This window comes from Cinclus cinclus, chromosome 1, assembly GCF_963662255.1.
Source record: "Cinclus cinclus chromosome 1, bCinCin1.1, whole genome shotgun sequence".
NCBI classification, from domain to species: domain Eukaryota; kingdom Metazoa; phylum Chordata; class Aves; order Passeriformes; family Cinclidae; genus Cinclus; species Cinclus cinclus.
In genome coordinates this window covers 71,716,822-71,739,124 of record NC_085046.1, presented here as the reverse complement: position 1 = coordinate 71,739,124, position 22,303 = coordinate 71,716,822, and the positions used below count along the sequence as shown (strand labels likewise).

The window sequence follows — 22,303 nt, the reverse complement described above, 5'->3', positions numbered from 1 at the left end:
AGTTTAATTTTATAGAGGTATAAAGGTGCCAAAATCACTAACCTCATGTAGAGGTTGAAGAACAGTAACTGTATCAGGCAAATAAACCTAATTTTTGCGTTGATTGGCTGGTCAGGTGCCTGTTCCATAGGTGCACATATAAAACACCAACAGCTGTGGCCCATGGTGGTTCTTCTCCAGGAATTATGTGAGAAACATGAGAAGTAGCATAATTTTGCAGTTTCTGGAGGATTTAAGGACAAGGGCCAGAGCAGGAAGTATCTAGCACCAGGCAGTGAGCTGAATGATATGAGGGAGACAAGAGGCTTTGGCTTAGGTCTGAGTTAGGTAGGTTATGTGGTGTTTGGAAGGATCCAGAACTTAGCATGATTGAGACCAAAAAAACATGGCACACACATCCATCGGAAATCTGGCATTTCTGATGGTGCTGTATCTCTCTGTGGGCCTTCTGGAGTATCTTCTGAAAGGAATTATGGGGTTTTTTGTGTAGATGTTTGCCTTGATGATATGTGATGTATTTTGTGTATATGGAACCCATATGTAGTGTTTTGGGGGTTAGTACCTAATGTGCAAAGCCAGTGACATTTTCCTTTTAATACAGAGTCACCAAGTAGAGTGAAAAGCTTGATTATTAAAGCTGATTATTTGATGATACTAGAAGAGTTGGTTATTACAGTAATTGAGGGGTTTTGTTGATGCTGTAAGGGTAAAGAGCACCAGGAGAGCCAAGGAAGAGTGCAAGGTTGCTATTACTTTTGCTATTACAGTGTTAGCAGTCTCTTTTTACATACTTTGATTTTTCTAAATGCTTCAGTATTGCACCATGTAGCTTCAAGCAATGCATGTAGTTGAATTTGTTCCTTACTAGACAGTATTTTGGTGTTTGGATATAGTAAATTTGGAGCGAAGTCACGTGCTGCGAATATTGCCAGGTGTAAAACCATGATTCTCTTCATTAGCTAACTACCAACTGCTTGCTTACTGTTTTAATATTTTTTCTCTGTATCATTAATGTGTTAGGAGACAAAAATGGGACCACACTAACCCCAGAATATCAAGCCACTCTTAAAAACACAAATAAATAATGAGACACAACAGACAGCTTATCTGTGCATAATTTTAAGTTGACGGTTCAGTGTGAACACCCCAATGTCAATTGACTTTGATCTTTGCAGAGATTCAGTAACTGCTCTGAAATTCAGCAACGAGCGTGTAATATTCACAGAAGGGAAAGGAACTTGGTCTGTAGGGTGAATAGAAAACCATTTTACCCACTGAATTGCTAGGTATCATAACCAGCAATATGACATTAGTGGGAGCTAAACTGCAATTTACAGCTGTCTTTCATAACCTAAAGCCACTTCATAAATGAGATTAACTATGCTGTTTAAGTCAGTGTTACAGAATGAGGTAGAGGAGGGGTGTTATTTAACTCTGGAGAATAGTCATGGCCTGCAATTTCAATTTTTTGGAATTTAATTACCACAGCTGTAAAAGTACATTTTCAGTACAACCTTGTTACAAATATCTGTGCTAGAAAGCCACTTCTCCCTGGTGTATTCCATTTAAACACACAAAAACGTTAGTGGTTAGTTTCAATCTATTAAAACATGTGGGATCTCACTTCAATTATTCAGTTTTGGTCCTGATGTTTCATAAAGTTTCATATCAAGGTGAATTTAGCATGTTAAGGAAAGAGCTCCGAGTTCACTGCCCAGGCCTGACTGTTCCCGTCCTGTCCCAAGCCCCCAGGTCAGCCACATGGCGCTGCCTCAGAAACACCACAGCAGGGGCAGTCTCCAGCTCCTGACAGCCCTGCCCAGCCATCACCATTCCCAGGAGGTTCCCAGTACCCAGCACCAGGGCTGTCCTGGTCACCTGTGGCTGCCCTGCTTCTGTCTGGGGTGGTGGGACAGGCCATGGATACCAGGTCCTGCCATTGCCCACCTGGGGAGATGCTATTCCCTGCACCACAGCAGTTTACAGTCTTACTGCAAAAGTACTTGGAAGATGCCCTTTAATTCTTCCCATGTGCTTTGCTGAAGGAATCCCTGAGTGTTTAGAATGGATCCAGCTTAATTCTTAAAATCCCGGTAAAACTTTTCAGGACTATTACTTTAAAATTAAGCATTGCTATCTGTTGAAGATGAACACAAATGCTGGCAATATATTCAGTCCAGAAAAAAAATAAAAAATTAAAATGTTTGTGTTAAAATACTTTGAGCAGAGAGTTCTCTTCTCATTTCTTTGGTGTTGTGCCGAAGACAGTCCATTGCCACTACCCTTGGATATTTTGGAAGGCTCTGCCAGAGATACTCTGGAGAACGAGGCTACTCTGGATTGTGGCTAATTTGAAGGAAAAAAAACCCAAAACAAAACAAAAAACAAACAGCTCTCACTTTAAAGTAAATATGTGCATGACAGCAAGCAGAATGTCCAACCCAAGGAGCTATTGCAGCAGTCCTGAGTGCACTTCAAACACTTCTTCCTTCAGGAGGAATGCAGCCTTCCCCATGTCCAGGCAGATGCATTTGAATTGTTTGGGCCAGGACATCTGGGAGGAACAAAAGAAGGATAGAGGCTGGAGAGTTTTATCTGACTGTAAGTCATTAAAAGCAAACCAGATGGTTCACTTTATAGTGGTATTAAAGTAAAATGAGTAAAAGTATGCCTAGGGCATAGGAAAATTTTTAATTTGTCATTCGTCCTCAGCCTTAGCCAGTGATTGATGGACAATGTCAGAAGAGTGTCCAGATTAGATTCTGAGTGAATCAATTTGTTATAATATTAATACAGTGCAATTGCTGATGCATTTACTTTTTATTGCATAGACTTAGTTCTTCACCATTTTGCTTACCTTCGGGGTATTGCTCAGTTCAGCCACCAACTGAAATGAATGCCAGTGTGTAACACTGGATTCCAATGAAAGTAAAAAATCTGTCCTGAAGTGGAGTACTTAAAAAATTGGCTGCACTAACTTTGTCTTGAGGAATGGTTATATGATACAGCCCAGACTGCATGAGGGCTGTGTCCCAGACATTTTATTCTATCCCATAACTATCTGCCATGGCCCTTTTATTTGACTAAGTTTATGCAGAGGATGATGGACACCTTTTTGCAATATGGGTAAGAAAACAGAGTGAATCTATAATATCTTGTACTGGCTAGCAACAGTCCTGCTAAAAGCATCTGCAGTATATTTACATACATTCTTTATTACAGCAAACTTTCTTTGCAGTTAGGTGTCCAGGTAGTGAAAAGTAACATCAACTTAAAAGGAAAATGGGGTTGTTATTACCGTTGATTTCATCCTCATGACCTCACAATGGTGTTAAGTTTTATATGCAACCCATCAGCTGTATTTTTAAGTACATCTCATCTCCAGGCCTTTCTTAAGGACTCAATTTACACCATTTTTTGTCCTTTAATTTTATTCGCAAACTTATTTTTTTAGCATGGTAACAGTAGAAGTTTCCCTCTTCATATGGGTCACACAAACAAAATATTATTTCTAATATAAACTGACACTTAATCAAAAGAAAAAAAAAGGGAAAAAAAAGAAAACAGAAGATTTGCTTTGGCTGCTGGGTAGAACTTACCTACCAAGCAAACAGTCAAGTACAGATAAAGTAATTTAAAATAATTTTTTAAAATATTTTCCTCACAAGGGAATGTTGCATATCTGTCATCTGGGAGAAACTTCTCTAGAGATCTCCTTGGCTTTTTTTTGGTAATATAGTTATTGTCCCAGCAATTAAGCAGATAGTGTGATACAGGTCTAGCCCACAAAAACCTTATGGCAAGAGCTATCATCCTTTACTGAAATCAAATAGATTTCAGTCATGCTTTTAGAGACACTTTGTGAATTAGGTTGATGAGGCCACACCTGATAATATGCTGTGCATTCAGTGTTGGTTTGAAGAGCAAGTATTCAACCAGCCCTAGTTTCTCTGTAATATACGTGTAGGACATGACCTCCCACAGGTCAGACTCTCAGCAAATAATCCACATACAGCCTGGCTACCTGAGCTCTTTGTTTGTTCTGTCATGTCTTAGGAAAGTTGTAAAGCTAAAGATATTGAAGCTGCAAAGGATTTTGTCAGAGGGAGCATTTTTTTTTTGAAAATATAGTGATTTAGATTGAAGTCTAAAGATTGAACCATGGATGAGGATCACCTCATTCTCAGTATTGATGACACCAAGATGTACTTTTCTTGGTATCCAGCATCACATTGGGTCTTACAAAGGTGGGTTAATTTTGGAGGAGAAGTGGAAATGTAATAAACAATTGACATGAAAAAATCATGTAAGGTTCCATTTTTAGTTCTTTAAGTAGTCTAGGCTAGTTATAGAGTATTATGGAAAACTATTCCCAGTGGTTCCAACACCTTTTCTATCTTGACCTTTTTTTGCTACTTCGTTCGTTGAAACCAAGTTTAATTAAAACGATGATAAAAATGAGCTTGGGACTTCAGCCTTTACCAAGTCTCCAAACAGCTATTCCATGACTCATACAAATTAATGATAGTCTCTTAATGAGGGCTGTTTTTTGTCCCATTCTGATACAGACAAAGTTAAACAGGCTTTCAAGGCAAACAGAAGTTGAATTTTTGATGTGAAAAAGTAATAAAAATACATGGTTTTAAAACAAAATTATTTTCATGCCTTTTCTGTTGCAGGTTGCCTTTGAGGAAAGGTCTATTCAAATAACCTATTGAAATTATTTCCAGCAGTAGACTTCTAGTCTGACTTCTTAACAAGCTAGTCTGATAGATGTTTTTTAGAGTTTGAAGTTATGTCTATTAAATAATATAATTCCTCTAGGCCCCCTGGCCAGGGAAATTGGACGACTTGAATAGGACTCAAGAGACCTAAATTTTATTCCAAATTTCAAGACTAGCCTTCTGGGAAACTTTATTATCCAAAAAACAGAGCAAATGGTATTGACTGGTTTCGTGAAAGGATGTGAAATCTGTTTATGAAAAATTCTGCACAGAAGCTACTTATTGCTATTCTTATTATCAAGAGAAAGGGCTCCGTGCAAAATTACACAGAATGCCCAATTTTCTCCCTGAAGTAGAAAATTAAGAAGAGTGCTTCAGCATGTCTGCTGATGATTAACCATGCCACAGTTATGATATTTTGTATTATTGGACAGTCTTGGAATGTGTGGTGACAGAGAGTTTTGCCCTTAAAGGCAGACTTTTTGCTTGGAACATGGTTTCTCTAGAGATCATTGGCATATGCACACACAGTGGAGCACTGTGCTACCAAGTGTGTTGTCTGTTGGTTTCTGATTTGAACAGAAAGTTGGAGGAAGCCCAAAACATTGACCATATGGTCATGCTGGAGGCTTCCCTTACAGCATGGCAGGGGCATAGCCAGGCACAGCTGGAGTCTATGCCAATATTCTTTAAATCTACAAATCTTACTGCCCTCTGTATGCTATCCAGCAATGCTAAGGGCTTTGCAAAACACTGAACCAGGGTTTTTTTGTTTTTTTTTCCTAACTCTTATTCAGGAAAAGATAAGCGAAGAGCTGGTTGAGAAAATCCAGCTCTCCTGACGCATAAGCATGTTCTCTCTAAGAGAAACGATTTCCAGTGATCCGCTATCTAATAGATTTTTGCCCCCATTGACTTCATCACTATACTCTCACATTGGAAACCATTTTAATGTTTCATTTTAATTATTTTTTTTATTTTCTCTAAGGTAACAATCAAATAAGTTGTATTTGAGTAGCCTGGATTTTAAGGCCAGGGGAATAAATAAGGCTTTATCTAGGAATACCTATAAGGCTATAATTTAATCAGTTACACTTTTTGTGTCACTCAGCAACATTCCAAGAGATGTGAAAATCATCTGGGGAAATAAAAGGTGATGGTTTGGGCAGCTCATGCTTTGTATGCTAATTATCATCATTCTTTTCTTTCCCTTTCCCCCACCACATTTCAGGTTTGTCCATGACCCTTTGGATAAGGCAGCTGATCTCTTCACTTCCAGTGCTGTATCAGTTTGTTACACCTGCCTGCCTCTGCCCTTAGTTTGCCAGATCTGTGAATGCATGTATTTATCTGTTGTTTGTGTATGCGTTTGGTAGGTTATTTTATTGTGCACCATATAATATATTACATGATGTCCATGGGGCATAAGAGCAGAGCACCCAGAATTTAAACTCAAGAAGTGGCTTGACTGGACATTTTTTAATTCTTTGCTTATTGCAATTCCCAAACCCACTGGTTTTTCACTGTAGGATATCATTGCCCTATATATTCCTAGGATTCCACCTAAGTCACTAGCATTTGGATTTGATTAATGTATATTTAGTTTGGGAAAGTGATCTGCAGCTTCAGTTTATGGTTCTCCTCAGGCAATTTCTTATAATATTGCAGACCATTTCAATTCTGACATCAAGGCACAACTCAGTTTATTCACTGCTTTGACTGTAGTATCAACTCATTTCCCAAATGCAGTGTACAGCCTTCTGGCTGAGTATTACTGATAGGAAAGCATATATCGTGGTATTGGTTAAAGTATCTAGAATTGTGTCCCAAATATTTATTTATTTTCCTTTCTTTATTTTTTTTTTATTCCCATTTCACCACCAGCTGCATTCAGACCAGGATAAAGGAGATGGATCACTTAAATACATCCTTTCTGGAGATGGAGCAGGAGACCTCTTCATTATCAATGAAAACACTGGTGACATCCAGGCCACAAAGAGACTAGACAGGGAAGAAAAGCCTGTATACATACTCCGTGCCCAGGCTATAAACAGAAGGACTGGAAGACCAGTGGAACCAGAATCTGAGTTCATCATTAAGATCCATGATATCAATGACAATGAGCCAATGTTTACAAAGGATGTTTACAATGCCAGCATTCCCGAAATGTCAGATGTTGGTAGGTGCTAACTAATAACTGGTTGCAGTGTCTGGTCTGGCTTCTTTCCGTGGAGTTATTGAAAGGGCCTGAGTTTACAGGTGTTGAATACAGACATCTGCTGTTTGAGTCTGGTCTAAAAGCACCTGAGACATTAAAAAAAACCCAAAAAACAGGAGAATAGTGGCAACAGCTTGCTAGAATCAGAGGTGTCAGCTGATTGAAACATGCTCCCTCTGTTGTACCATAAAAAAAATGCAAGTTTAATACCATCTGGTTTAATGTCAGTGAAAGTGAGTTGAGCTCTGTTATATGATACCTGAGTTTAATACATGTTACTAATATGGTGTTTCATGATCATCTGTGTCAATATCACTCCTAGATCTGTTCAGCAACCTTTATTTAGTTCAGGAAGGTAAATAAAATGGAAAAGGACAAGTACAGAAAGGGCTGTACACTTTTCTGTTGCCCACTGTTTCTGAGATTTGCCATTAACTTCCTATGACCTTTGTTGTTTCCATGCAAAAGAAAAGAACTCCAAAGTCCCTTGAAGTCCACTGAAACCTTTCTATTGATTTAAAATATATTGAATTGTAAAAATCAATCAAGACAAGAAAAAAAATAACTTCTTCAGAAAATGATTTTAAGTTGAGATCTTTTCCTGAGAAGTTGACAGGTTTTGATTCTTTGAATCTTAGGGACGTCTTTTTGATTTCTTTGTCTGAGAGAGATGGATGGTTGAATTCCAAGAAGCACATTTCTAATTTGAAATAATGTCCAGGGAGAGAAGCATTAATTAATCCTGATCAAGAATGAGATTAAAATAAAGCTCAGACAATATGAAAATAAAGACTATAGGGCATACACTCTCCCCTCATTCACAGCGCTTGTCACATAGATGAAAACTCATCTGGCGAAGTGAGAACCTAATATTCACATTTTAATATGCAAACACTTTATTCACAAATGGTCTTAAATGCCAAAATCTGAGCTAATTTTTTATGTTTCTTAACCCTTTGCCTAAGATTCAACACAATTTCTTTCTCTAGAAGACACATGTAGAACCTTATTTACATTCCTATGTCAAATACCTTAAGAGCATGAGTATATTTGCAAAAGTATATTCTTGACCTAGATTCAAATTCTGAATGCTTACAATATCTGGAGAAGGGTGCATTTCTGTTTCTTTAATGACAAACATGAGGAATGATCCACATACCTGATCAGTAACTGTATTAGAATGAGTTGAGAATAAGACAGTTGTCATTTGTAGTTTATGTCCTTCATGAGCAGAGAAAATTCCACAAAATAAGAATATTTCTAACTTCCTGCCACAAGTCTGACCTGAACATGAATTATTCTTTTCTCTACATATAAGCTGTCTCAGCCATGAAAAAAACTAATAATTTTTGCTTTCTTTAATTTTTCATTGCAGGTACCTTTGTTGTGCAAGTCACTGCAACTGATGCCGATGATCCTACATATGGGAACAGTGCTAAAGTTGTCTACAGCATTCTCCAGGGACAACCATATTTTTCCGTCGAATCTGAGACAGGTCAGGGGACCTTATCTGTCATTCTGGGACAATGTCTGTAATTTAAAATGACACGCTAAGCCAAGCTAGGATTTATTACTAAAAAAACTTTGAAGAGATTACATCTTACTCAGTGCAAAATCTGACAAATTTAATAGAGTGATACATCTGTAAACATGACACCTACATTATTTTAATCTTACCAGCAAAGTCTAATAAATACAATTAGTACCGGATGTGAACCAGTTTTCAATCATTTTTAACAAGCAGTGGGTACAGAGATTGCAGAGAATGCTTAAATTAAACCAAATAGGTTGGCTTTTAGATGAGAAACAGGTGGGTGTGGAAAAAAGTGCTTAATCCTCATAGATCTTCATAATGGCTAAATTAAGACTGAGGGTTTGTTCAGGTGAGTTTTTTTCTCCGTCTGCTTCTTCAAAACTTGTTCAAAGTAATTATAATTTCTGTACATCTGCAACATATCACTTTAATGCTAATTTTATGAAAGAAATCTTAATTAAGAGTAATGATAGAAGAGGTAAAATTGACTGTTGCGCTAAGTAGAAGTAGAAGTTCACAAATAGAATCCCAAAGTTCTGAGTTCTGTTTTTGGAAGATGTTTAAATTATACACGGTGACTGGAATTTTTAATGGTCTGACTAACGGACGGCTTTGGAACCTGTGCACGTACAGCATATGTATTCTGTCTGACTGAATTTGGTGTACTGCTGACTACCTGGCTACACAGATAGTTTCTTCCCAAGCTTTTTGACTGAGTTTTTCAAAAAGAAACAAGAAACTACTTCAGTGGAAACATCCGCTGTGTTAGCTTGCAGGAAGCTAGGGAAATCAGTTCTCCTCAGCATCCTTAGCGTCAGGAAAGAAATAGATTATCCCAGACAATTCATCAGGTTTAGGATTGTTTCTTACATAAATCTTAGATTCAGGCAGGGAAAAGGAAGGAGAGACGATATGTCTCAAAGTGAAATCTGAGTTGAAAGGGTGTACACAATTCTGAAAGGAGGGAGAGCCAAGATCAAAGGGAGCTTCCCTTTAAGCATAAGATACTAGATAACAGAAGCCAGGATTTTTGCACTGAAGCACTCTTTCTGACTTGGACAGTACAGTATGTGCTCCTCTAGAGTTATAATAAGGATAAAGCAGCTGGGAGTTCACCAGTAATAAACTTCTATCAAGAGGTTTGTGTGGGGGATGGGAGGCTAAGTAAACCACAGTCTTGATCTTCCTTCCATGGAAATCAATTGCAGAGCTCCTAGAGTGAAACATGTCTCTTTCAAAGCCTCTATGAATTTTGTCATGGATTTCAGTACTTGAATTTCACCCCTTTTGCCTACAAAGGAGTCAGTTCTTACCTTGAGAGACCCAGTGAGAATGCAAACATTTTGTTTCATGGTAAATCTGAATGATTTAATTTCAGTAGTAGTTGGCCTTATAACTGGTATTTGTGCCTTTGAAGAAGGAAGTAACTGCAAAATCATTTCAATCAATGTATAAATAGAAGTATATATACCCAAGCATGTTTGGATGCTCATAATTTTCTTATTTTCTCTTCTTCCATTTAATGTTGCTACACTCTTTAATGGTGTCTTGCTGAAGTTAACTTTTCTCTTTTTTTACCATATCTGTCAAAATAATGAACAAACAGCCTTTTTCCAGTTTAGCGAGAGATTTTAGCATGGAACTGAAAGAGGGTAAATTGTTAGGTAAAATAACATGGCTCACAAATAAGTAGAACATCTTCCTGTGGGTAACACTTATACTGGGTCCGTCACATAGGCAGGAGCCTGAGATGTGACATGACAAGTCTGTAATTTAATGAACCATCTCATAACAGTAAATATTTGTACTGGGCAAAGTTTACTTGCTACACAGAGATTGTTTTGTTATTTTAATAAGAATTTCCATCAAAATCACTATCTGTGAACTCCTCACTCTTTAATTTTCATGTTTACAGGCATTATTAAAACTGCTTTACTGAACATGGACCGTGAAAATAGGGAGCAATACCAAGTGGTCATCCAGGCTAAAGACATGGGAGGCCAGATGGGCGGATTATCAGGAACCACCACCGTGAACATCACGTTGACTGACGTAAATGACAATCCACCTCGTTTTCCCCAGAGTATGGAATATTTACACTCTATGTTCTAACACTAAAATGGACAAAAATGGTCCTTGTTTTGTTTTTTTGTTCACCTTAGATATTGTTTCTTCTATTGTGAATTTACGGAGTATCAAACTTCCTTTAGGAAAGCAAAAGAGAACATATAACTAAGCAATAGTATCATGCCAAGGTTAATTGCAATATCTGGGAAATTAATATTTAATATTTTTACTCGAATTGCAGTTGACAGTCTGAGAAGTGAATTAATGTGCAGAAACAACTTCTATTTTTCCTACCTATTAAATAACTGATCATCATAATACATATTTCTTGTTCACTATTATTTCTTTCAGGCTTCGTGATTTATTGCATTCTAATGTATTTGTTGTAATATAATATATTGAAGTTTTCATACAAATTTATTTAAATATGCAAAAATATCCCAAGAGCAACTCTATAGAAATGAGTATTTATAACCAGGAAGCATTTGCTACAATGAACTTTCTCGTATTCTTTCATACAGAAACAAAAACATAAACATAAATATACCAGGTATTTTTGCCTATTTACTTTGCTTATCTCAAATAATTTGGTAGATATCTGTGTGATGCTTATGGGAATCAATTGCACAAGCTCTCTTAGAAAATAATTCCTATTAATGACCATTCATTGCCATGAGGGATTCAAAGTGAATCAGCTTTCATCCTCTTCTCTTTCCTGTTCTTTCTTTATTTCCTTCTTTCTCTCTTTATTATTTTACTTTTTTACTTTGTCTAACCACTGCTCTCTGTATGATGTGTGTGTATCGCAGTGTCAGTGTGTGTCAAAGTCAAGAGCAGCTGTTACAGAAAATAATTGCAGATATTATCAGACAAATCAGTGAGCTATGGCAGTTAAGTCACTGGAAAAGTTATTGGAAGCAAGTTGTCATTTAGGTTCAAAGTCTGTTCTTAGCTGTGAGCAAAGAGTTTCCATTTGAATTAGAGCAACTTAAGAGGAAATATAACACTCTGCACCCAATGAGTTAATTATATATCACTGGACATGAGTGTCTTCAATGTAAAAGCCAAAGATACAGCTTCATAATGCCAGCACGCCAAACGCAGAGGTTTTTTTCCAAGAAAAATTCAGTGTAGTACATTTTGAATAGGTATTTGAGCTGGATTCAGCTATAGTGTTACTAAGCTGCGTTAGCTTCTGACAGTTCTTAATATTTGCCCTTTGGCCTGAAGACAGTTTTCATACACATTCTGATACAGCCAACAGAGACTATGAGAACATCCAGCAAGCGACATCTGTTGCTAAAGCTACATGTTTGTGGCAAAGCAAAATGCCCATCCTCCATATGAGAAAACAGATAGAAAAAAAGTAACTTTTACCCACATGAAAGTATGTCAGAAGCTGAAGACTTTTGCCCCAGGAAGGCCTGTAGTACCAGTGACTCACTAACTCACCTGCACATGCCCAGCATGGACTGTGGACCGAGAGATGGTGTCGAAAGAACCTTGAGACTGACTAACCAGGCTTCCCTCTCTGTCTGCTGTAGGCACATACCAGTTCAGGGCTCCTGAGTCTACGCCGCTCGACTCCCCAGTTGGCAGGATAAAAGCTAATGATGCTGACGTGGATGAAAATGCAGAGATTGAATACAGCATCACTGAGGGGGATGGATATGACATGTTTGGAATTACCACGGACAAGGACACACAGGAAGGAATTATAACTGTGAAAAAGGTACACATCTTAACGCACTTAATCCCAGACTCTGAAACACCAGTCAAACCTTTATCTAGCACGTACTTGTTTTTCATTTTTTAGTGCAACAAGTATGTTTTGTTAATTTTAATTCTATCTGTTGGGAATCTCAATGTATGTAAAGTTTCTTATATGCAAGCAATCGATATCCTTCTTCTTAAACTTCCTTTACTAAACCAATGCACAAGCTTTGGAGGACCTGACAGAGTAAATTACCTAAGGAGTGGGGTGCAACTGAGAAAAATCTCTACAGCCTGAATATAATCACAGAAAAACTGAAGGAAGCTCCACCATCCAACTGTGATTTTCTCCCTATGGTGCTTACAGGTTTTGCTCACTTAGCAGAAGATACTGTATTAAGACCACAGAAATTATGAGTATCACATTGCCTATTGTTCATTATAAGAGAATGTTGATTCAGCAGCTATATTAAAATACATAGAAAAATTTCTTTTGACTCACATTTTGTAAAAATTTGATATACCTATCAGCATGTTTTTGCTTTAGAATAAAAACAAAAATCAGTGCCTTGCGAGATCATAGTGGACATCATCTACTAGGTTGCACATTGGTTGTCAGAAAAGGTTTGAGAAATATTGTTTACAGTGGGTTATCAGGCAAACTTGATAAGGTTACAGATATCATCCTTCATCAATTCAAGTTCAGTCATCACTAGATAGACATTGTGTAGATTTTCTGAACATGCACTTGCTTGTTGATATCAGTACGACACCTGTCATTACTTGTTTTTTAGGAGATGCCTTCCAGGGTCTGATCATGATATCAGTCTAACTCCATTTGTATTTCTGTCTGTTGCTGACAGAAGCTGTGAATTTTCTACAATACAATGGAAAAATGGGGTGACTTGTCTGTCCCCACATTTCTCCAAGTAGTAACAAAGTCTCTAAATGCTGTTTTTTCATGGTTTTAACAGTGTGTGTGTTATAGTTTGGATTTGCCAACTTTTAATATATTTACCTTTTGTTGTGAAATAGAATTAGGAGTAAAAGCAAAGCAGGCTTAAAACTTAACAGGGGATGAAGAAAAATTTTATTAATAACACAAAGAAAAAATAATAATAAATTCAGAGCAGATCTTCAGACCACTCTCTTCTTCCTCTTTTTCATATCTTAACAACATACAGAGACACTTCAGTCAATTCCTTACTTAAATAATCTTTTTCAGTTTACTTTAGGGAGAGGAGTTTCTTCTTGCTTAGCTAAAAGGATCTTTTTTAAGAGGAAATAACCAGTTCTTTCCTGACTCCACTTTTTTCATTAATAACAGCTGCCTGGGATCCGCCATCATGAAACTCCTCCTACCCTCACAGCCTTCCCAGAGCTGGGTTGTGGGTCATGTCAAAGTCATGGGGTATTACTTTTAAGGATGAGCTACTCAAAGGCAAAAGTTCTCTTTAGCTCTCTTCTCTCTGTTCATACTTCATTCCCAGGAACAGAGACTCCGGTTTTTCCCTCAGGGAAAAGGATCCTCCAAAACACTTTACACCTTACCTTACCCACTCCCCCATGTTCTTTCTCCATGGTTTAAGGGAATTCTTTAGTGTAGTACAGTCCACCCATATTTCAGCCAACCTTCATGGCATCTCCTCATTCTCCTTCCTTCTAGAAACTTAGCTTTTGCTTCATTGACTTTGGTGTATCCTTTCTGTTCTTCTCCCTCTCACCCAAGGAAGGATGGAGAGTCTATAAGTCTTATCTGAGCATTGGAAAAAAGTGAAAATCTCCCCCAGAAGTTGCAGGGGCTGTGCCAGGCCATGCCGGAGCTGTGTCAGGATCTCAGGGTGCCCAGGCCACGCCGGAGGGGCAGGACAAAAACCGCAGAGTCCACGCAGAGGAGAAATGGGTGCCAAGGCCGTGTGTCCATGGCTTTCCCCCGGCGCTGCCCGCCCCCAGCTCCAGCCGCAGCCCGGGGGTTCTCCCTCTGCCCTGCCCAGCACACAAAGCCCTGGGGGCTCTCCCGAACCGGGCCCGGCTGCCTCCCCCCAGCCCGTGAGGGCGGCCGGGCGGGCTCGGCCACCCCAGGGCTGCTCCGAGCCGGGGCAGGGCAGGGCAGGGCCCCCCAAGACACGGACACACCGGGAAAAGGCAAGGATCTCAGCAATGGGCTTTTCATATTCTTGGCCACTGGGGCCCCGGGTTAAAACGAGGCCCAGCAGCCTCCGGAGCCCTCTCCCGCCTGGCCCGGGCCACATGAGAGGGGCCCGGGCCAGGTCGGTGATTACCTTGTAAGGGGCCAGAAATGCAAGAGAGCTTTCCTGGGCTTTACTTGCTTCAAATGTGATTCACGGAGTGAACTGACTTCTCCAATTGGTTTCTCAGGTTGTCAACAACTAAACCAGCCTCCAATTGGTCCCATCAATTCACAGAGGAAGTTCTCATGCAGAAAATCTTCCTAGTATCCCCTCCCCTCAGGTGCTTTCTAGATACAACCAGTACAGTGTGCTATGGTCATAGCCTATTATAGAATCATGTTTGGCTTTGCGGTTGGTCCTGGATATCCAGACACTAGATCCCACAGTGTTTCATTTCGGTGATGGAATGCTGAACAACAGCCTCTAAACAAGCAACACCTCGAAAATCTTCCCTCATTCAGTGTGTGGTGCTTATGGGCAAGAAATACATAAGAAATCATCAAAATGTCAAAAATGACAGAATAGCAGACGTGAAGAGTTAAGGCTGTGTGAGAAAACTGCTTGGTGTTTAGGAGTTCCAGGCATAGAATTCCTTGTAAAAGTGGTTTTCTTCCTAATGTACTATCTGGGCATAGAGCACTTTCTCATTTCTGTTGGCATTTTAATTCCAGTTCAGGCTCCTGTTATCTAGCACAGGCCTCTCCATGACTTCCCACCATTCATCCTGCTCATCTGGCTGAGAATCACAGCAATCCCCACACACTTCTTAAACTTTATTTTTCCTTCCCAGGCCTTGGATTTTGAAAGTAAAAACTTGTATATTCTCAAAGTGGAAGCTACCAATACTCATGTGGACCCTCGATTCCTGTACTTGGGGCCATTCAAGGACTCAGCTACAGTCAGAATTCAGGTGGAGGATGTAGATGAACCCCCCATGTTCAGCAGACCAGCATACATAATGGAAGTGAAAGAAGATGTTCCATTAAACAGTGTCATAGGAACAGTAACTGCTCAGGATCCAGATGCTGTCAAGAACCCTGTCAAGTAAGCATATTCTACTTCAGCTTGCCTGTAAATTTTTTGCAGCCTTGATTTTGCTTTTATCTTATCAGCGCACACAAAAAAAATCCTCACTTGTAACAATGTGAATTGTAGGGCATTCTTGAATATGGAGTATTGTACATGGTAAATGATCTCTCACGCGTGAGCATATTTAGGTACATGTGAATGTGTTTGCATGGCCTTTGCATCTTGAGTTATATCCAATCTCTTTATTAACTAATGTATGTGGTTATTTCTACCATGAAAAAATTTACTGCAAAAATACCACTAAGAAAATCTTTGTGTTTTCCTTCCACCTTTAACATTTTCCAGTGCAGTGCAGTGCATCCTCTTGGCTATATGACAGGGGAGTGATTCAGCAGCCTTTTCTTCTTCCATCTGTCCAGATCTGCTTAACAGAGGCCTCATTCATCTTTTCTAAATCACAAGCAGAAATGCCTCAAAATCAGCTCATGTGAACACCCAGGCTCTGATCTCACCTGTATCAGTGCAAGGCTTGTAAGATAAGAGTCAGTCTCATGGGCTTCATAAATTAAACTTGCCATGAATCAATAAATTGCTCTTAGAGGAAGTGGAGAAAATGTTAAGGTTGGAGCAGCTAATCCTAATCTTTTTTTGTAAACTGTGTATTATTTAAGTGTGTACTGGTGTAATTAAGTCATACTGGATAGCGTATTAAAGAACTTTTAAATAGTTGTGATCTTTAATTAAAGTTCATTGCTACTGACAAGGCAGCAAGAGGAGGAATTGAAAAGTGCAGCAATATTAAATCCAGGTCAGTTTTCAGCAGGTTTCTGAGTTGGGCACCTTGGAAATTCAATAGTAGCCTTTGATCAATATAGAACAGTGCAGGTTTAATAAAAATCTAGTCCATCAATACTTTACACTTCTGCCAACAATTATCTTTCATGAAGATTTCTTGAAGTAATGACTAAGTTTTAAACTCTTATCCTGTGACAGCAGTAAATAGTATAATTTAATAATTTTAATTTCCTAGATGAACAAGCTAAATCTAAAATGTGTCTGTTAGAAACTATCTTCAGTTTGCATAGCATGCCCTAAACATGAATTCTTGTTCAAGACTAAGCCTTCTAACTTTAATTGAAGTTTTCTTTAATTTGTATCAAGACATGCAGCAATTCTCTGGTATTCTGGGCCAGCAGAGCATAGTCACTTAAAGAGCAGCAAATGCTGACTTTGGTGAAGCCCCAAGACAGAATGAACATCTTTTGTAGCACATTTTCATAGGCATTGGCATGCTAGCATGAAGGTGAAAAATTGGTTGGGGTGACACCCAGGCCCCTTGCAGTCTTCGTAGGAACCTGGTTTTTTATATCTAATGTCATTGGAGAGTAAGGGAAGTGCTTCCCTCCTTCCCTGTGGTGATAACTACAATCATTTACATTTCACACCAGCACCAGCTCCTAATTATAAGTGATTTACAGTGGATAGGGACTAGGCTGTTCATTGTTGAGTACTGCCTACTGGCTCTTTGCTATTAATTGAATATGTGTGCTAAAACTTATCTAACTTTCAAAGGGCAGGTCTTTAATACCGTATAATACTTTGCATATTTTAATATCAGATAGTTACTGAGCAAAATTTAGCAGAAGTGTCAAAACTGATACAGTGCAGCTGAAAGCTTGTCTACTTTTTACCTTAATAGCTTGCAACAGCCAAGTGCAAGGAGAAGAAAATAAAAATCGGAAAGAGATTTGAGTAATAGAAATAAACATAGCAATAAAAAACATGAAAATCAGTAAGAGAGAAAGGAAATCAGCAGAGAGCAGTAGCCTGAGAGATGTTAACTTGCAATAAATGTAATTTTATGGTGCTAATATCTTGGGTATCTGCTAGAATTTAGGGGCATGGGTTGAGTCTGCATCTTTTTGACAAGGTAATTTTTTTTTTCCCTATCATGCAATAGAGATGCTAAATCCTATTTTCACTCTGAGCTTTGGGGAAGATGCAATTAGTCTGTATATATGTGACTTGTCACTTGCTTGTCAATTTTTCTTGACGGTTAAAAATAAAATCTTTAGATACTTGATATTACAATGAAAACCTTCCATTTTCTCCTCTCCTTGAGTGAAGATTTCTCGTCTTAAACAAACTGAGCCCTAACTCTGTTAGATGAAAGCCCCTTTGATCTTCCATTAAAGGAAACCTTCACAATATCATTATGAAAATGCATTATGAAAAATTCACACACACATCCCTTCCTGACCCACAAATCTTCCTGACTTGTGGTTACATTAGACAGCAAGCTGCTGAGCATCAGAAGACAATGAAGTGATAGCAAAATATGAAGCAGTTACCTGCCCTGGTTGTAAGGTTGCATAACCATTTGTGTGTTGGTAGAGCTAAATTGTGTCAGTATAAGTCTTACAAATTTTGCTCTGATATGATGTTGAAAAAATACAAAATACACCAATACATGTTTGGCTATATTTGAGTATGTGTCCAATTGTAGGAACATTAAGACGCTTCTGAGTAGCTCTTTACAGTCCACGGGTGTTATAAAAAAAAGTTTTGCATTCTACTTGTGTTTGATCTACACAGAAATAATATGAACCTCTGCATACTGATAAAAAAAAAACAAAAAAACAATGCTGAAACTGGCGCTGCTGTATTGTACATCAGATCTTTTTAAATTGCTAGCTGAGTTTTTTTGCTATAGTAACTCCTCAGAGGCATAATGAAGTTCATCAGTCACTGGAACTGTCTTCCTGCTGTGATTTGATTTACTAAAGTACCCCAGATGAAAATGATCTGCAAACAAATGTAAGGCTAAATTTTGTTTGTGTATTTTACTGACAACATATTTGCATGTGTTGGATTCTCTCTTTTACCCTTTCCTTCTTCCTGTTATGTACAAGGAGAGACTGGAGTCTGCATAGATACTTTTCAACTTCCTAGCTTGTCAATTCCTCAAAGCTTGAAAGAGATGAAGTCCTGAAGTGTGACAAATACACACCCGTAGTTTCATTAAATAAATGTAAAAATGAGTTTGATGTTGTCTACTTAATTCTTACTAGGTTGTGATCCAGAAGTCAGAATCAGCACCAATTCAACATAATTAAAAATCCTTGATCAAAAGAGACTGGATTATGCAAACTGAGAACAGAAGTGACAGTCTAGCTTATTAAAACCATCCTTCTAGACCAGATTTAATGGTATAATTGGAATATACTTTAAATGCACTGACCTTGTATGTATTTTCTTTGGGATATGAAGAAATAAAATTAACATTCCATTAAGAAACTGTCTCTGCTGGTTTTATTTTTATGAGTTTGAATTTCCACTTTACAAATGACTGAATACATATATGGCTTTACATATACTTGTACTTTAAAATCCTTAATATCTTGAAGAAGAAGCTCTCAGTGTTACAACCCTGGTAATCTTAGAAAAAGCCCAAAACCTTATTTTTTTTTTTTCTTCCTGATACTGTACCACATATTGAAGTTGGAAAATCTTATGAAAATAGTGATTGCAATGCACCAAGGCATTAAAATGTGCTAAGACAGTAAGATATTTAAGGTCCATTCAAAATATGAAGCTGGAGTGAAAGTATAATTGAAGAAACCCCAATAAACAGGCAGCTCATGACTAAAGCTAGTTGCTTATTTAAATGTCTTGCTGAATAAGAATCTGAAACATAGCATTGCAGTTAGCTGGAACAGCTAATCTATGGAAAATACTGATATTTCATTTCAAAGAAGAATACAGAATCCAGATTTAACTGCAAAATGGAAATACCAAAGTATTTCAGCTGAAAGGTGTGGAAATGAGCTACAGAATATCTGAAAATAATTGAATTCACAAGATACCAACATAATATCATATAAAAGCCCAAATGAATGAAAGTTAAAATAAAATACTTACCATATCAAATACTTACTTTGTCAATATATAAAAGAGTTAGCCCAGTTTGTATAAACTTATTTTCATTAAGAATTTCAGCAAAGTCAAGAATTTCACACGTGCTGTTTAGATTTGGACAAAGCAGCACTTTTCAGGCTGATGTTAACGTCACAGTGCTGCATAAAGGAACTAAATTAGTGACACCACAGCTGACTTCCTGCAGCCAGAATTGCAGTACTGTCAGTGAAGAGACAGCAGTGAATGAAAACTAAATCTGAACTCTGAAGAATTAATTGCAAAGTGTGCCCACGCAAGTCCTACCAAAATATGTTAGCTCATTGTGCTAGTATCTTTGAATGTCATGTGGGTGCTTCCCTAAGAATTCAGTTTAGTGTAAATAATTAATACTTGCCTTTGTTTTTTTTTTTTTTTTTTGAGAAAGGCAGGCTTCACTTAAATTCTTATTTTGGAATAAGACCTAATAAGTCTAATTTGCTGTAGGCATTATATCCCACTTTTTAATTTGCAAACAAGAAAAAAAATCAGTTACAAGATAATTAGAGAGTTAGTTCATTTTAAAATTTTGGCAGAACCACATTTCAACTAGTTTCTTCTATTCCTTCCTTCTTTCATAAAAGGTCTTTCTCAGAATTTAAGACACACTGCACAGGCTAGGAAATCTGTGCAGAATAGAGTATCTGCTGTAGGGCAGAGCAGGGGACAAAAATTTTTCTTCAGCCTCTGCATTCCCCTGAATTCTGTGGTGGCAGTAAACTCTGCCATTCATTCTCCTGGCCCAGTTTTCATCTGACTGCTTACCAGCTCAGCTGTTATCTTTACCCTTGCCTGGACACCAGGGACAGCAGCAGCTGCCTTGTCTCCATTGACATGGCCTGCAAGGAGGCCAAGGGAGCACACTGGGCTTCCTAGGATCTGTCCTGAACTGTACAGGAGCACACAGTTGGGCTTGAAACAAGAGCGGAATAATGCAATTGCATTCTTGCTTTGGCAACATCAGAGACATATTTCTGTCAAAAACTCCATAATTTATGCAAGAATTTTCCCTTCAGGAGAGATGAAACCAAGTCACAGCATTTGGATCAAGGTGGTAGCACTCTCTCCTGGGAATTGAAGAGTTCTACTTTTAAACTTGGATTTATTTCAGCTGAAAAAGCAAAAGATCAGATCGAAAATTTGAATCTGTATTTAGACTCTGAGCTCATCAGAGCTTGTTAGCATGCTTTTTCACATATAGAAACCATCAAGCAAGGCCAAGAATGTTAGCTTTAATGAGTTACAACAAACCTTTGTGTGATATGTACCACAGAATAATGAATTTCTGTTCTGTGCTGACTTGGTTTGGGTGGGCAACCTTTTTAAATGCTGGGAAGTGAAAGGTACAGATGCACCCCAAGTGTTGAATTTTGTACCAGAAATTATTTGGAACAGTTGAGATATCAAACCATAAAAGGAGGGTTTTATAAATGAAAAGCCAACTCAGCCTTAAAATAAATTTCGTATCTTTCAGGACACAGACTTCACATTTTTCACTAAAAACAAAGCTTTGATGATTCTCAGAGGTATGTAAATTTCACAGCAATTCATTTATTCAGTGACAATACTCCACCTTCTAAATCAAACCTCCAATGTGTCATTATTTAGTAGCTCAGAACTAGCTCTTTGTGTGAATACATAAAGACTGCGAAGCCTGTGCTGAAAACAAAAGGAAACCCCATTTACTAGCTGTTTGATGTCTAGTCTTAGAAAAAGGTTTTAGAACATAAAAATTAGAAGGAAAGCATTCCTCTAACCCCTGTCTCTTTATTTGCAGGTACTCTGTAGATCGTCACACTGATATGGACAGAGTATTCAACATCAATTCAGGAAATGGTTCGATATTCACTTCAAAACCCCTTGACCGGGAAACACTGCTGTGGCACAACATTACAGTAATAGCAGCAGAGATCAGTAAGTTAAACCTAAATACGACTCCTGTCCCTGTTGTAATGAATTTAGCCTTCTAGCTGAGTATGTGGAAAGCGCAGCTGGGCACATGTCAGGTTTATGGATAGCCCACTCAGTACTAATGAAGAGGCAGTAACTCTGCAAGAGGCCATCTGCAGTTTTGTGTTTGCTAGGGACACAGTTCATGAAGAGGTAACAGCAGGGACAAAAGGTGACATTTCTGTGTTCTCTGATTAGGTATAGCCACCTTAAATTTTGAACATGGTTGTTGAATTCTGAAACTGGCATGCAGCAAAACAGATGGTTTAAAGCCAAACTGCATTCCTTGGCTGAGTTCAGTCTCATTCAGACCGGATGTTTTGAAATAAGACTAAAGTGTCTGGGCTGAGATGGGTGCCCAGATCTTAGTCAGTTTTACACATCTCCATTTTTTACTTTGTGTGCATCCTTTGATATTACAAGGTGCAGCTACAAATCAGTCTGTCACTTAGTTTAGGATTGTTCCAAAGTGGTAATCTTGTGATAATACTAGACATGCTGATTTTAGAAGTCAAAATGCCAAGAGTAAGGATGTGTTCGAGGTGGCATTAATAAACAATCCACTTTGTTTTAATACATTATCTATAAGTACATCACATGCTCGAATATCAGGGAATGCAATTCTATTTGCTTTTCCAGAGTCACAATGCCTATGTTTACAGTGGAATGGTAGATAAATTTAACAAAAACACCAGTTCTGTGACTGTCACAATGTCTCTCTTCAACTCAGAGGCTAAAAAGCTTTTGGTTTTTCTGAGACGATGTAAGCTCTACTTTCTTTTTTGTATGTGTGTATGGCTCAATTACCTGCTTAACAGTGAGAAGAGTGTAAAAAGCTCAAGACTATTTGACTCAATTTTCTGTATTGTGTAAGTCTTCTTTAAAACTGAAAACCAATGTAAAACAATGCTACTGAGGCAAG

At 38.1% G+C, this 22,303-nt stretch overlaps 1 protein-coding gene across 2 annotated transcripts in view; it reads left to right on the top strand.

Annotated features, from left to right (window-relative positions):
* The window catches only part of LOC134047992 (cadherin-6), a 46,354-nt gene that overhangs the window by 15,029 nt on the left and 9,022 nt on the right, over positions 1 to 22,303 (top strand). Inside the window, exons 2-7 of one of the 2 annotated variants that reach the window (XM_062499537.1) lie at positions 6,609 to 6,903; positions 8,318 to 8,437; positions 10,392 to 10,559; positions 12,088 to 12,275; positions 15,239 to 15,492; positions 21,209 to 21,345. In XM_062499537.1, the coding sequence (XP_062355521.1) occupies positions 6,609 to 6,903; positions 8,318 to 8,437; positions 10,392 to 10,559; positions 12,088 to 12,275; positions 15,239 to 15,492; positions 21,209 to 21,345 (1,162 nt within the window). The remainder of the gene's footprint in view (positions 1 to 6,608; positions 6,904 to 8,317; positions 8,438 to 10,391; positions 10,560 to 12,087; positions 12,276 to 15,238; positions 15,493 to 21,208; positions 21,346 to 22,303) is intronic. The other variant, XM_062499548.1, reaches the window with a different exon arrangement.